Source organism: Plecotus auritus, assembly GCF_963455305.1.
Source record: "Plecotus auritus genome assembly, chromosome: 2".
NCBI lineage: Eukaryota > Metazoa > Chordata > Mammalia > Chiroptera > Vespertilionidae > Plecotus > Plecotus auritus.
Window position 1 is genome coordinate 21,780,163 of NC_137771.1, and position 16,944 is coordinate 21,797,106.

The 16,944-nt window shown below is 46.4% G+C and overlaps 1 protein-coding gene across 4 annotated transcripts in view; it reads right to left on the reverse strand.

Moving 5' to 3' along the window:
* Positions 1 to 16,944, reverse strand: part of CSMD2 (CUB and Sushi multiple domains 2) — a gene marked incomplete at its 5' end in the record, with an annotated part of 547,039 nt that overhangs the window by 21,232 nt on the left and 508,863 nt on the right. For 3 of the 4 annotated variants that reach the window (XM_080658115.1, XM_080658114.1, XM_080658113.1), the window contains 5 exons: positions 550 to 723; positions 1,111 to 1,290; positions 2,461 to 2,637; positions 8,436 to 8,618; positions 11,974 to 12,147. In XM_080658115.1, the coding sequence (XP_080514241.1) occupies positions 550 to 723; positions 1,111 to 1,290; positions 2,461 to 2,637; positions 8,436 to 8,618; positions 11,974 to 12,147 (888 nt within the window). Of the gene's footprint in view, positions 1 to 549; positions 724 to 1,110; positions 1,291 to 2,460; positions 2,638 to 8,435; positions 8,619 to 11,973; positions 12,148 to 16,944 lie in introns of those variants that run through there. The other variant, XM_080658116.1, reaches the window with a different exon arrangement.

Below are 16,944 nucleotides of genomic sequence, written 5' to 3' on the forward strand. Positions count from 1 at the left end.
AGGTCCTACTGTTTGTCCAAAGCACAGGCACCGAGAAAAATATCCAGAACCAATTCTCGGGCTCTGACAAGAATAAGTGACCTGGACCCTGCTTCTCCCAGGGCTCGGTAAGAAATGAGCCCTGAGGGGGACTTGGGGCTCTCTGGGACACGACTGGGCCAGGTGGGTAGAAATAAACTGTCACCGGGAAATCAGGAGTTCCCAGGAGCCCTTCTGTGCAGGTATTTCCCATGAAGACAGGCATGTTTCCTGCACTGGCCCCCGATCGCTGGGTACTGCCCGAGCCAGTTAACAATCTTTTGGGTTAAAAACCTTCCTCTCATCTATGGCTTAATTTCTTACCATTGTGACCACACAAAGTCTGTAGCTAGGGCTCAATTTATTCTCATTTTCTTCCTTTAAACTTCCTTCCTTCTTTAATAGTGTCTGACAAAAGTCCTCCCTGGTCTGGGGTGGGATATCTGGTCTAGAACTTCTAGCAGCAGAGCTCTGAGGGAAGGGAAAGGAGCGGCAGACAGGAGGCGCTAGAGAACCCTATGAGCAACTTACGGAAACACTGAGGCAGCTCTCCTGTCCAAGATCCGTTTCCCTCACAGGTGAGCACCGCAGGCAGGGAGAGCTGGTACCCCTCCAGGCAGGCATACGTCACACTCGAGCCCCACATGAAGTCGGACCCCACCACTTTCCCGTTGGGGATGAGCTGAGGCGGCTTGCACATGATGGCTGGGGGGAGACCACAGCAGGCTGAGTTCTGGTGCCGTCCCGATGAAACCAGGCCCGTCACCAGCACGAATGTTACTGGCCACCCTGCACCTGGCAGGCGTCTGGGCTGAGCAGGAGGATTCAGGAATGGCCCCTCTTACTTAGGGAGCTCTGGTCTTTCTGCTCCTTTCGGCGCCTGACAACCCGCTCCTCTCAAAGCCCAAGCCTTGCCTTGGTACCTCTGACTCCCTCCTTGCAGATGTTCAGGGGCCAGTCCTCACCCCACAGGCCCCTGGTTAAGATCTCAGGGCTCTGCCTCGTCACCCTCCCTTCTAGATGCCCAAGGCCCACGTCTCACTTTTGTATCTTCTTTGGCCCTCTGTCCACGCCTGCAGCCCTCAGACGCACCTTTGCAGACTGGCTTGGTACCATTCCACGTCCGGTCCTTGGTGCAGCTCAGCACAGACACCCTATGGGACTCCATCATGTAGCCAGGGACACACTGGTATGTCACAGTTTTGTTGTACCTGAAGTCACTGCCCAGCCGGAGGCCATTGGCTGGAACCCCAGGGTCACCACACTTTATGACTAGGACAGGGAGACAGATACAGCATTGTTCACTCCCAGGCCCCAGCCCTCGTCCCCAGCATTCCAACACCACCCTGTCACTCCCTCCACACTTCCAGGAAGGAAACTGTCAGATAAGGAATACCCGGCCCCTCCCAGGTTCCCAGGAGGATACTGCCCAGTCTCCCTGCAGGAGTCCTCCTACACCCCACTTTCCTTGCCACAATATCCTTATGCACCCCAGAAACTTGGGCTATGATGACCATCCTTCTTATTCAAAGCTCACCCCTCCAAGAGGAAGTACTCAGAGGGCTCAGTTCCTAAACGAGGCTAGGACTCAGGTGGCGGGAGGTCTCCAGGTTGAAGAGCCTAAGATGTGTCAATGAACCCCACAGACAATTTGTCTGCCAGCAGGTGTATCTTACCACCTGGTATTCTGCCTAGGAGGCCTCTGTAGGCCCAGGGGCTGAGAATCAGGGTCCGAGGACCTATACAATGGTTGTAACTATGTTATGGTATCAAGTGAGGCTGGGGGTTGGTGAGCGCTGGCTGTGGAACAAAAGTGAACTTGACATGGGATTTCAGATAGAGCCTGACATCAAAGACTAGGACTTGGAAAGGGAGAATGTTTTCAGATTCCTTACTTATCACTTCCCTCCATCTGGGCCCCACAGGGACTCACTTTCTAGGGAAAAGGGCTTGGGGCTTCCCTTGAGAGAAACAAGAAAGGGGAGTAGGGGGGTTACACGAGGCTTGAGAGCCAGGCCAGGGTGGGGATGGGTGCAAGGGAGAGAGGAACCAACAAGGATGGTGGGTGGTGGCAGTGTTAAAGTGGAAAGAAATCAGGCTGTGCACTGGGGGTTTGCCCTACGGGAGAAAAAGAGCCCAAGGAACTGGCCAGAGCCCAAGAAACAGCAAACTGGTGTATCGCAACCTCTAAGCCTCAGTCATTTCACGTAAAGGGGGGCTAAATAGTAGCTACTTCAGGGGGATGGGGTGAGTATCCAATGGCATTGCCTATAAAATAAAGCACTTAGCTCAGTGGCCTCAAACCAATGCCAATGTGTCCTCAATAAATAGACATTATGTGTATGAATCTCATTCAGGGGCAAGTCCCACCACTCCAGACAGCCTCCCCAATCTCCCATGGACAGCTTTCGTCTTGGACACGGAGGAACCCACTGCTCTCACCTGTGCACTCTGGGTCACTGCCTGTCCAGGTGCCATTGACGGAGCAGTGCCGGCTGAGCAGGCCTGTGGCATAATAACCTTCCCGGCACTCATAGACAATGGAGCTGGAGAAAACCAGGCCATCGCTGAACATGACGCGGGCATTGCTTGGAGTCCCGGGGTTCCCACAGGAGATCACTAGGAAGCCAAAAGAATACATCATTTCCCAGAACAGGGCAGGCGTCCCCTGGGGACCGAGAACTGCCCCGAGTGGGAACTGTGTGCTACATAAGGAGCCTGCGGATGGAAATGCCTCTTACGCTGCTGCCACGCCTGATCACCTCACCTTCAGAAGGGCAGGAGAGACCTGTATGATTTCTAAAACATAAGGACTATGTCTGTTTTATTATCACATGTAAAAATTTAAACAATTCCTTAGTATCTCCCAATATTCAATCGGTGCTTAATTTTTCTTAATTCTCTTTCTCTCCCGCCCCGACCCCTCTCTTTTTTTAATAGTTGATTTGTTTGCATCACGATCCAAACAAGGCCCACCTATGGCTATTTGGTTGGTGGGTCTCTTACACCCTTGGAATCCAGAGATGGCTGTTCCCTGTCCTGTACAGGAACCAGGGCACTTCATGGGGGTTTTGTGCCTTTTCCCTTGCATCCCATCAGGAGGCACAGAATGTCTGATTGTTTCCTTATTCCTGACTTTGAGACTGATCAATGGGTTCTGGCATGATACAATTCTCATTAGTTTCTCTCTCAATGGTTTTAACAGCAATCAACTCTTGCTAGACTAGATTTGCTATTAGGGGATAGAAAAGGGTGATATTCTAATTCTATAATTCTTTCTGCATCCGCTAGACTACTTTAATAAAGAACATGCCCGTCACCAAATATTTGCTTACCCTGAAATGAAAGTCATACAGGAAGGCTGAATAATGCTTGATTATTCTTTTAATCAGACATCAGAACAAGAAGTTGGTTCTCTAGCAAGCTTCAAAGATGACTAACAGTCACTGGAACTCATGGATTTAAGCTTATTTACTACTAGAGGCCCGGTGCATGAAATTCGTGCACTCGGGGCGCGGGGGCGGGTGGGTCCCCTCAACCTGGCCTGTGTCCTCTCACAGTCCGGGAGCTCTCAGGGGATGTCTGACTGATGGCTTAGCCCGCTCCCTCAGGGGAGCAGGCCTAAGCCCACAGTCGGACATCCTTAGCGCTGCTGTGGAGGTGGGAGAGGCTCCCACCACCGACACCACTGCTCTCACCAGCCGTGAGCCCGGCTTCTGGCTGAGCAGTGCTCCTGCTGTGGGAGCACACTGACCACCAGGGGGCAGCTCCTACATTGAGCATCTGCTCCCTACTGGTCAATCGCGTCATAGTGACTGGTCGTTCTGCTGTTCGGTCGATTTGCATATTAACTTTTTATTATATAAGACTAGAGGCCCGGTGCATGAAAATTCATGCACTGGAGCGGGGGTCCCTCAGCTCGACCTGTCCCCTCTCACAGTCCGGGACCCTCAGAGGCGGGAGGGGACCCAGCGATCAGGGGTAGGCGATGCCCTCCATCACACCTCTGCTGCTGCCACTGCAGGCAGCGCAAGCCTCGGCCAGCCCTGGTTACCTGAGCCTCAGGTGGCCCTGGGTGGCTGGGCAGCTGCCATTTGAGGCTTGCCTGCGCCTCGGGCCAGCCCTGGGCAGCTAGGCAGCTGACATCCGAGGCTTGCCTGCACCTCAGGCCGGCCCTGGGTGGCTGGGGGGCTGAGGGGACTGGGGGACTCCGGAGGCAGGTACGCGGAGCAGCCTGGCCCGCCTGGGGGCAGGCCCAGCCTTGCCATGCGCCTGCCGCCCCGGCAGGGCTATGGGGACTGGGCACTGCCATTTTGTGGCTGTGCGTGCTGCCATCTTTGAGGGCATGACAGTCAATTAGCATATTCCCTCCTTATTGGCTGTGGGTGCCACCATCTTTGCTACGGTGTGAGGGTCAATTAACATATTCCCTCTTTATTAGATAGAATGTCGCCATCCATTTCCACTATTATTCTTACTGATGCTCAAAGTATCCCATCTTAGACTAGGGGGAGCCTTTTCATGACTCCACTTGTCTTTGGTAGATTCCTTGCTAGAGTGACAAGATGTTCCAAGTTCACCTTTCTACTTCCTGCCTCCATTCTGGAATCTGCCATTTCTTCAAAGAGCTCTAGTTGTGTTCAATGGAGATTGAATTTAGAAACTACAATCTCGATGTTAAGGGCACTCATTGATTCTAGACTTTTAGAGTGGATATATCTGGAAAAATAACTTTTTAGATTGAAAATAAACTATGAGCTTATACTGATATTACCACTCCACATTTAGGGTTAGGAGTTTTCCTTAACTTTGAAATTTTTATATTATATCTGTTATATGCTGAAAATTTTGGTTCTTAATGACAATACATAATTTTAATTTGTTTTATCTATATACTAGAGGCCCAGTGCATGAAAATTCATGCCCTACGGGGGGGGGGGTCCCTCAGCCCAGCCTGCCCCCTCTCACAGTCGGGAGCCCTCAGGGGTGGGAGGTGACCTGGCGATCAGGGGAAGGTGATGCCCCCATCACACCTCTGCTGCTGCCACTGCCAGCAGCGCAAGCCTCGGCCAGCCCTGGTTACCTGAGCCTTGGGTGGCCCTGGGCAGCTGGGTAGCTGGCATCCAAGGCTTGCCTGTGCTTTGGGCCGGCCCTGGGCAGCTGGGCAGCCGCCAACCTGGGCGTCTGGGCAGCTGCCATCTGACATCTGAGGCTTGCCTGCGCCTCGGGTATTGGCTGGGCAGCCACCATCTGAGGCTTGCCTGTGTCTTGGGCCAGCCCTGGGTGGCTGGGGGCTGAGAGTCTCCAGAGGCAGGTGCGCGGAGCGGCCTGCTGTCCTGGCGGGGCTGAGGGGACGAGGCACTGCCATCTTGTGGCTGTGGGCACCGCCATCTTTGAGGGCGGGGAAGTCAATTTGCATATTCCCTCCATTTTGTTTTTTAAAATACATTTTATTGATTTTTTTACAGAGAGGAAGGGAGAGGGACAGAGAGTTAGAAACATCGATGAGAGAGAAACATCGATCAGCTGCCTCCTGCACACTCCCCACTGGGGATGTGCCCGCAACCAAGGTACATGCCCTTGACCAGAATCAAACCTGGGACCCTTCAGTTCGCCGGCCGATGCTCTATCCACTGAGCCAAACTGGTTAGGGCAGCATATTCCCTCCTTATTGGCTGTGGGCGCCACCATCTTTGAGGGTGGGGCAGGCAATTAGCATATTCCCTCACTGGTTGTGGGCGCCACCATCTTTGCGATGGCATGAGGGTCAATTAGCATATTCCCTCTTTATTAGATATGATACTATGGTATTATGTATGTAATAGTATCAGAAGAGTAATACTAATATTATAACTTAACAATATGATTGCTAAAAGTAGTTTAAGATTTCATGCAGTTCTCTTTGTTCTTAGGATATATATACTATAGTAAGATTTCATTTTTTTTTCAAGTCAGCTTAAGTAATTCTCTGGGTTATTAAATCACCAACTTGATACATAGTTAAATTCATTAGTTTTGATTTTGATATTCAGAGATTACTTGTTTCTAATCTTTGATTTAACTTTATTTTGTAAGTATGTACAAAATTTTGTGGTCCTGATGTCAAATATACAAAATGATTCCTATATAATTAGCACAACCAATAGGCTCTAACATCAATTTATTTAACAGGTATTTGTGTGGCCTGAGTCCCAGGATGACCAAGTTATGTCCTCTGCCCTTGTGGAGCTCAGGATATCTTAAGAAACTACCTACACACGGATGAATCAAAATATCCTATATAATAAAAGCCTAATATGCAAATTGTCCCCTCGACCGGGAGTTTGACCAGGAGTTTGAACAGGGGGCAGGGCTGTCCGTCCAACTGCCTGTGGCTCCTCCCCCTGGCTGGCCCTGCCCCCGATTGCCCCCCCATTGGGGGCGGGGCCAGCCAGCCAACCTTCTGCAGTCCCTATCCCCTGCCAGCCCAGCCCGATTGCCCCGATTGGGGCAGGCCCGCCGGACCCCACCCGTGCACAAATTTGTACACCAGGCCTCTGGTGATGTAATAAGTATTACACTTGATGGAAAGAAAACACTCAGAAGAGAGCATCTTATTAGGGCTGGAGATAAGAATTTGAGTAGAGCCTTGAAGGATAAGTGGAAGCTGGTCAGGGAAGTCACAAAGAGCTGTGTGCACATTACATACACACGTACACTCTTTCAGCATCCACTTCCAGGTCCAAACTCTCAGCCACTAACTTTCTGTTTCCCAAATACTCCTGACATGTTGACTAACTCCAGCCTGGGGTCTGAGTGGCACAAAAGGGGACTTGGGTCACAGTGAATATACTAAATTCTCTCCTTGACTCTACCACAAACCTTCCTTACTATGTCTAAAAAAAATCCCGTAGAAGCTAACTTTGCACTCCAAAAAGGTGGGACTTTGGGCAGACAAGTAGGAGGGCACTGACTCCATGTGGCTCATTTCCTGGGCAGGTGTCCTCTGACCTTGGGCCAGAACGCCTCCCTGTGCTCTGCTGGACCACTCCACAACCTCAAGTTCAAACAGCTGCTCTCTAAGCCTGCCTCTTATCTCTTCAGCTCTCTGCCTCTGGGATTCATTCTCTGGTCATTTGCTGGTCCTGTTGGGACTCATAATCCATTGATTTACCACTTTTCTTGCTGCTACATATTCCCATTAAAAAAACAACAACACACCCCTTCCTTACACAGCTTAGATTCCAAGATCAATAATAATCACTGCTTTGTGTATACCCTCAAGTCCCTCGCCACTTTCTGCTGATGTCTTAGTTGCCCAATAAAACCCCAACCCTGTACCTAATGCTTCACCTGCCCTGTGCCTGCACCTGTGTAGCGGTTGAACAAAAACCCAGACAATGCTGACTTCTCTCACTTTAAATTAGTGGCCTCCTACCTTAGGTGAGCCCCTGGTGCTACTTGGCAATTATATACTAGTATTTCCCTATTCCATTCCCACACCTCCCAGGTGAGACAATGATTTCCTGTCGTCTCCTTTCTCTTCCAACTTCTCCTCAGTCCACCTCCCTTTCTGCTGTTAAACTGCTTCCTGACTAGGAAAGTGCTACGCAGGCTGGATTTTAGAGACAGAGGGACTAGGGAGCAGCTACGAAAAGTTAGACTCTGGGAGGAGAGGTTTTAAGAAAGAGTCTCTTCAGAAATTTAGGAGTGTGTGCAGAAACATAACTGCCCCCACCCAGGCTACCTCAGGGAACAACATTAAGAGCTTAGATTACTCTTAAATGTTTTTTAAAAAATTGGATTTCTAGTTCTTTGGGCATTTTTGGTGCTTGTTTAACATGTCTCCTCCCTTCAACTGTAAGCTCCAAGAGGGCAATGTGTGTCTGTCACTGTCACCCTTGTGTCCCTAGCACATATGACAGTATCTGACACATAGTTGTTGAACGAAACTATCCTATTTAATAAAAGGCTAATATGCAAATCAACTGAACAGCAGAGTGACTGGTTGCTATGATGTGCACTGACCACCAGGAGGCAGACGCTCAATGCAGGAGCCGCCCCCTGGTGGCCAGTGGTTGGGGAGTGCTGCTCAGCCAGAAGCCAGGCTCACGGGAGTGGGCCTAAGCCATCAGTTGGACATCCCCTGAGGGCTCCCGGACTGCACAAATTTCATGCACTGGGCCTCTAGTATAGGAAATAAGTGAACAAATGGGCTAAACTTAGTTTATCCTGGTTTCTTCCCTTCTTAGGTGAGGGTGGAAATACGTTTGTCTTTAGATTATGAATGAGGATGTACAAAGTATCTGTTGATGTCCACTCTCCAGGAGGCCAAGGGTTCATCTGGGGCCATGGTTTCATCTGTGAGCAAGAGCAGGTGCTTGGTGTGGGCAAACAAGGGCAGGCAAAGGGGAAGAGAGAATGGTCACATACATTACCTCCACACTCAGGCTGCGTGCCGCTCCACGAGCCGTTGGCCTGGCAGGTTCGCTCTGACGATCCCCGGAGCGCATGGCCAGCCTCACAGCTGAAGCGCATCAGACTCCCGGGGGCAAAGCTCTCCCCCAAACGTATGCCGTGCACTGGGATCCCAGGGTCACCACAAATCCCCATGCTGGTGCCTAAGGACCAGAACCAAACAAGTACCGTTGTTTTTAGCATGGAAGGAAGGGAGTGGAGGACTGAGAGAAGAGGATGTTGGGCCACTGTTTATAGGAAGCAGTGGGCCCTCCTGCACGAGGGGGTGAAAACTGTGTCTAGCCCAAGTTACCAGAACAGGCTCCTGCCTTACTACTCAGGGGTCAAAGAATAGAAAGGTCTGAGGTCACTGGTGAATTCCTGGGGACCACCCAGCAAGGAAGAGAGAAGGCAGAGGGAAGAATCTTTGGTGGATCATGCCTTCGTTCCTTGGCCTGCACCAGTGTGAATACCAGTGGTCCAAGCTGGCTGCATCTCCTCCTTCTCCATTTTCCCTCTTTTCCACCAAATAGCTGCTGATTCCAGAGTATCCTCCCCGCTCCCAATGCCACCATCTTAGTTCAGATGCTCAGCATTCTCTGGCCTGAACTACTGCAAGAGCCTCCAAACTAATGTCCCTTCCTCTTCAATTCTCTCTCTTATGCATCTTCCATTTATCCTCAGATCGTAACAATGAACCACCACCACTCATCTGATCTTGTTTCTTTTCTGCTGAAGTATCTCCACTGGCTTCCCATTGCCTATAGGATACAGTTCAAGCTCCTTGGCATGGCCTCATCTTCTCAACAGCCCAGCTTGAATCCTGATCCTTTAATTGAGGATTCCCTACTCCCAAATTACAGAGTACAGATGAACTCTGGATTAAATATCTTAGAACCTCTCAACTCTTTCTGCATGAGAAGATAAAGTTTCCAACTCATGTGGATGTACCTCATCATGAACCTACATATATGGGCATCAAATGGCAACATCTGAGTGACCACATTTAGTTTGTCGGAGTAAAGAAATGTTTAAATAATGTATAACCTACCATTGTCCATTTTTGTCTCTTCCTCTCAATCCTGGAATTATGAGAATACCATGTTCCCCATTCTGCTTCCTACCAAGGGAGGGGGATTCATTCAATCTTTAAGTCAAACATTTGAAAAAAGAGGGCCTGTCACATTTGACCAGGTTTTCTTATCTTTTAAAGTTTTCCAGGGTGTAGCTCACGGAACAGGCAGTACTGGGTCCCCTGAAAGGCAGCCCTGATGGTGAGTACTCTAAATCCCACACTGGCTAGCTGACCTCTGCTGGAGCCAGCGCTATTGTGCAATAGGCCTGAGGATGGAGCTCTCCAGTCCTGGGGGCTTATCTGACAGAATGGCCTCCACTGCAGTGTTTGGAGCTTCCACATCAATGAAATAAGGGAGTCTGGGGCAGATATTGTATCATGGGAGCAGATGGCAATAGCTCACTCTTTTACTAAAGAGGCCTATCAGCAAGAGGTGAGCAATGAACTTCCCAAAGTATGTCTCCAATGCTGGAAACCTCTGCATGTCCCTGATGGCTTAGGGACTTGTCTCAAGGACTCAGGACATTTTGTTATACATCATCTGGGTGCACTGACTATACAAAATGAGGTTCAAAAATTTGACCCTGGAACTCCTCAATGCGTGTTTCTTTGGCCTGGCAGTAGATGCTGTTACAAAAGATGACATCTCTAAGTTTTAGGAAGGGAGGAATTATATTCTACTCACTGGTGCACACCTTGCATTGCATCATAATTTCCTATTTTTCACATCTCTTATTTTTTAAAAAAATAATTTTCTTTCTTTTTTAAAAAATATTTTTATTGATTTTTTAGAGAGGAAGGGAGAGGAATAGAGAATTAGAGACATTGATGAGAGTTAGAAACATCAATCAGCTGCCTCCTACATGCCCCCCACTAGGGATCGAGTCCATACCAAGGTACATGACCTTGACCAGAATCGAACCCGGGACTCTTGCTCTATTCACTGAGCCAAACCAATTAGGGCTCATCTCTCTCTCTCTCTCTTTTTTTTTATTTAAAGAATTTATTCCTCAGCCTCAACAGTTATAGAATCCTGTCTAGTCCTGCCTTGGAGGTCTCCAGGAAAGCTCTGCCCATGATTCTAGTCTCCCAAGTGTCTGTCATCCTTGATGGATACTCAGGAGAACTGTGCCTCAAAATATTCAGGATCAGGACTAAACAGCTGAATGCAGTACATCCCCTAGTGAGTGGGGTTCATGTCTGCTGAAGGCGTGTTTCTTTACTTTTTCTTTTTAAAAATACATTTTATTGATTTTTTTACAGAGAGGAAGGGAGAGGGATAGAGAATTAGAAACATCGATGAGAGAGAAGCATTGATCAGCTGCCTCCTGCACACCCCGTACTGGGTATGTGCCGCAACCAAGGTACATGCCCTTGACCGGAATTGAACCTGGGACCCTTCAGTCTGCAGGCCGACGCTCTATCTACTGAGCCAAACCAGTTAGGGCTGAAGGTGTGTTTCTTACTTTACTATTTCATGCTCCCAAAGTGCCAGCTTATTTCTAAGTCTCCCCTATCAACCTTGATGTGGCCAAGGAAGAGTCCCTTCTTCCACACGCAGGACCAGTTCTTGGGAAGTCACAAAATTAGGGAATCTCAGGGTTGAAAAGTTTTGGAGATTTTCCAGCTTAGTTTTTTACTCCAGACAAGAACTGTTTCTGTAATATTTCCAGTAGGTTGTTTTCCAACCTCTACTAAGACAATTCCAAACGGAAATTAGGGTTTGGGTGAGAAGACTTTGGAAATGTGTGCCTTTCCTCTTTGGAATGCCTCTTCCTCCTGGAACTTGCTCTGTGGACAACTCAGGAAGCCTCAGTATACTTGGCTGTTGTCTTCCCCAGGCCATCCTCCCCAAGTCACTTTCACCAGAAGTCAAAACAGAATGAAGTCAGGGAGGAACCCAGATAATTGGGTTTCTTCTAGTCCAGGTTAAAGGAGTCCCCAAGGCTCACACCTTGTCCTGCCCAGTTCATGAACTGGATGATTAATGAGTCTTGTAGAGGTGAGGGGCCAAAGTCCTGGTGGAAATAGAGTGATGTGTCTGGGATAGGCCTGGGCAGCCAATAGCCCTTTGAAACAGTGGCTAGTGCTTTGAGAATTTCTCCTAATATCTGGTTCAATATTTTAGAAGTGCAATTTGGGAGACAGGATCATCTTAGAATCTCAAACTATAAGAACAGCTATGTCCTCCCTAGTTTGCAATCTCTGGGCTGTATGAACTTGGTAAGAGCTGATGAAGGGATGAAGCTGGACTCGGAGCACCACAGGCTGAGGTCCAGCTGGGACCTCTTAAAGCTGTGCTCTCTGCCTGGTAGGGATGAGACGAGGGCTCAAAAGCTCTGCTTTCCTCCCGTTCTTCTATCACACTCACACTTGGGGAGCTTGTCCCTCTCCCATTAGCCAAGTGTTCCCTTGGGCCCTTCTCCCCCCTGCAGGCCCCATACCTGAGCAGTGGGGCAGGGAGCCTGTCCAGTGTCCATCTAGCCCACACACGCGGGTGGCGTTTCCCACCAGAGTCCGTTTGCCAGTGCAACTGTAATGCACGACTGCCCCCACGGTATAGTTGTCCCCGGACATCTGGGCATGGGGTGGGGAGCCTGGATGGCCACAGGACACCACTGTGGGGAAGAGCAAACATGTCAGCAACTCGGCTCAGGGAGAGGGCGTCATCACAGGACACACACTAGGCTTTTGGTAGTGACAGGCAGAGAGGAAGAGAAACCCTGGGTATCAATCGAAGCAAACTCCCTGCTGGCACACCCAGCTGACATCAGCAGGCAATGCCTACCCATCTCGCTGTACAGTTCCCATAGCAGTGAAATGAAGAGTGATGCCTTTGTTTTAAGAGTTGAAGGGATAATATGTGTAGTAGGTATGCAATCCTATTTGTTGCTTTTCTTTTTTGACTCTTCCTCGCTGCTATAGGACATACCCAAATGTCCCTGGCAGAAAGGTGGTGCACGTAGCACACATAAGACAATATGGGTGATTGGGATCCTGGGATTGTCAGCATTGGCCACAGGTTCCAGAACAAGGACCAGTTATAGTCCTCTCCTAACTGCATCTTATAATTGCCCACATCCATTGTCCCCAACTTGACGCCTTAAGCCTGCAAGTTCCCTTTCCTGAAACAGCAAAGTGTAACTGTGAGAACCAGCGGTGAGATGGAGCTGAGGTGTACAGGTTCAAGCAGGGCCCTGCTGTCAGGGTTGCTGTGCTTTGCCTTCCCATCGCTCTTGCCACAGGTGCACCTCAGGCTCTTTCATTTACTCGGCACCTATTTATCGAGTGCCTGCTGGGTGCCAGGCACTGTTCTGTGTGTTTGGGAGAATCAGGTCCATGCTCTTGTGGAGCTTATATTCTAGTGGGGAAGAGAAACTATAAATAATAACATAAACAGGCAATTCTAAGGGGGTGCTAAGAAGGAAAATAAAGCTGCACCAGGAAAAGGGTGGTCAGGGGCGGGGTGCGGATGCTGTTTTTGAGCGGGGTGGGCAGGGAAGACCTCACTGAGAAGGTGACATTTGAGCAGTGATTTGAGTGATGTGAAGAGGCCAGCCATCTTCAGCAAGATCTGGGTGAAGAGCATCCTGAGGGAAGGAACATCAGGTGTAAAGGTCCAGAGGCCAGAACGAACTTGGTGTGTTTGAGGACCAGCAAGAAAGCCAGGGCTTCTGGAACAGACAGGGCAAAGAAAGAATGGAAGAAGACATGGGTGGAGAGGTTGCTATGATGGCCTAGAATATGGATTTTACTATAAGCATGAAGGGATGCCACTGGAGTGATATGACCTGATATACATTTTAAGAACATTCTGACTACATGTGGAAAACATTCTAGAGTGGGGCAAGAATGAGGGAGGTGATGTACTAGTTCAAAAAGAGATGATAATGACTTGGATGGATTAAACTTGGGGTATGGTAGGAGATACTTGTAGTCATGGCTTGTATCTGGAAAGGGGACAGGGCATGGCAGGGATGATGACCAGGATAGGTGACCAACAGGATAAAATCTGAGTTAGCCTAACGCTGTCTCTGATGACAGCTGTCAACTTGACTGGGCCAGAAGGATGCCCAGATAATTGGTCAAGAATTATTCAGTGAGAGCATTTCTTAATGAGATTAAAATCTGAATAAGTAGACTGAATAAAGCAGATTGCTCTCTCCAGTGTGGGTGTGCCTCATCCAATCTCCTGAAGGCCAGAATAGAACCAGAAGGCTGAGTTAGAGAGACTTCTCTCTCTCTCTGCCTTCGAGCTGGAACATCCAGCCCTTGGTCTCAGACATGGGCTGGAATTTACACTGTTGGCTCTCCTGCTTCTCAGGCTTTTGAACACAGACTGAAACCATGACGTCTGCTCTTCTGGGTCTCCAGCTTGCTGACTGCAGATCTTGGGACTTCTAAGACTCCATAATTGTGTGAGCCAATTCCTTATTTTATATGTAGTATGTTATGGGTACTGTTTCTCTGGTAAAACCCAACTAATACACCTGCTAAGTCCTACCTGAGTTCTTGACCTAACTGTGAGCAAACAAAAGCAGTTGCTATTTTAAGCCACTAAGTTTTGAAACAGCAATAGATAAAGTAAGTTTTAAGCATTATATTATTTATTTCTTAAGACAACCCTACGAGGTAGGCACCATTTTTATCTCCATCTTGCTGAGGAAGAAATGAGGCATGGTGAGGAAAAGGAACTTGCCCAAGGTCACAGACCTGTTCAATGATAGAACTAGATCTTGAAACCAGGTAGGCTGACTCTAAGAGGACACACTCTGGAAGCACTGTAATTGGTTCCCTTCTCAATGACCCGGTTCTGGCTGTCAATTGAGGCATCGGTGATTGTTCTCCACATGATCCCTGTCTCAATGTGCTTTCTTATCAGTGATTACTTTAAATGAGAATTAAACACATAAAAGCCAGATAGCAGAAAAATGAATAAAGAACAAGATCCAACTATATACTGTCTGTAGAGACACATCTTAGATTCAAAGACACAAATGGATTGAAAGTAAAAAGATGGAAAATGTATACTATGCATACAATAACTAAAAAAGAGCTGAATGGCTATCCTAATATCAGACAAGATAAACTTTAAAGCAAAATTGTTACTAGACAGAAGGATATTTTATAATAATAAAAGGATCAATCCACCAAGAAGATATAACAACAAAAACATATATGCTCCTAACAACAGATCTGCCAAGTACATGAAGCAAAAAGCTAACAGAATTGAAAGGAGAAATAGACAAATCAACAATTATAGTATGATATTTTAACACCCCACTTTAAATTATGAATAGAACATCCAAACAGATCAACAAGGAAATATAATTAACAACACTAGAAACCAACTAGATGTAATAATAATATATAGAACACTCTACTTAGTAACAGCAGAATATATATTTTTCTCAAGTACACATGGAACATTCTCCAGAATAGACAATATGTTAGGCCATAAAATGTGTCTCCATAAAATTTGAAAAGATTGAAATCATACAAAGTATATTCTCCAATCACAATTCAATAAAATTAGAAATCAATAATGGAAGGGAATTTGGAAAATTCACAAATATATGGAAAGTAAACAACAGACACATAAATAACCAATAGGTTAAAGAAGAAATCAGAAGAGAAGTTAGAAAATACTTTGAGGTGAACAAAAATGAAAATGTAACATGCCAAAACATATGAGATGCAGTGAAAGCAGTTTTCAGAAAATTTATAGCTGTAAATGCCTACATTAAGATATCTCAACCCCCAAACCTAACCTTATTTTTTAAGAAAGTAGAAAAAGAGGAGCAAACTAAACCCAAAGCAAACAAAAGAAACAATAAAGAGATAAGTGAAATAGAAAATAGAAAAAGAAGAGAGAAAAACTAAAAGTTGGTTTTTCTAAGAGATCAACAAAATTGATATATGTGTGGCTTGTTTGATGAGAGAGAGAGAGAGAAGAGAAGTTAAAATTACTAAAATCAGGAATAAAAGTGGATATATTACTACCAGCCAACCTTGCAGAAATAAAAAGGATTATAGGAGAATACTATAAACATGAACAATTGTAGGTCAACAAATTAGATAACCAAGATAAAATGGACAAATTCCTAGAAACATACAAACTACCAAAACTGGCTCAAGAAGAAATGAAACATGTAAATAGAATGATAACAAATAAATAGAATGATCAAAAACTTTTATCAAAGAAAAGCCCAGGCCCAGCTGACTTCATTGCTGAATTTTACCAAATTTTTAAAGAAGAAATAACACCAATTTTTCTCAAACTATTCCTAAAAGTACAACAGGACACTTTCCAACTCATTCTACCCCAATACCGAAGCCAGACAAAGACATCGATAGGAAGGAAACCTACAGGCTAATATCCTTTATGAACATAGTTGTAAAAATCCTCAGTAAAATACTAGCAAACCAAATCCAGCAGCATAATAAAAGGATTATACACCATGACTAAGTGTGATTTGTTCCAGGAACACAAGAATAGTTTAACATATGAAAATCAATCAGTGTAATACACCACATTAATGAAATGAGGGGGGGGGGAACTCACATGATCATTCCAATAGATTCAGAAAAGTAATTTGACAATAATCCAACACCCTTTTGTGATAAAAATGTTTAACAGGCTAGGAATAGAAGGGAACGTCCTCAATCTGATCTAGGGAATGTACAAAACCCCCACGGCTAATAGCATACTTCATGGCTAAAGACTGAAAGCTTTCCCCTTGTGACCAGGGACATGACAAGAATGTCTGTTCTTGCCACATCTATTCAACATTGTACTGGAAGTTCTAGCCAGGCAAGTAGGTAACAAAAAGAAGTAACAAGCATTCAGTCTGGAAAGGAATAAGTGAAACTATGCTTAGTCACAGACGAGATGATCTCGGTGACGCTGGATTAGGCCAGTGATTTTCAACCAGTGTGCTGCAAGAATTTTAAAACATGCAATGACTATTTAGTCAGGGGCACTGGACTCTTCCTCCCCTTAGATTGTCAAGTGAGAAAAAATGACAACAACCAACAAAACAATAACCGTTGGTGTGAATGAATTAAAATTTACCTATTTATTTGATCAGATCGGCAAAATATATAATATGTATTTTGGTGTATCACAGCATTTTAGTAATTAGTTGATGTGTGCCATGAGATGAAAAAGGTTGAAAATTGCTGGATTTGGCAATGGTTTCTTAAACATTCCACCAAAAGCACAAGCAACAAGAGAAAGAGTAAAGGGCATTATCCAGAAAGCGAAAAGTTAATCCACAAAATGGGAGAAAATGTTTGCAAATCATGTATCTGGTATGAGTATAGTGTCCAGAATATATAAAGAACTATTAAAACTCAACAATATGAAGACAAACAACTCAATTAAAAAATGGGCAAAGAACTTAAATAGACAT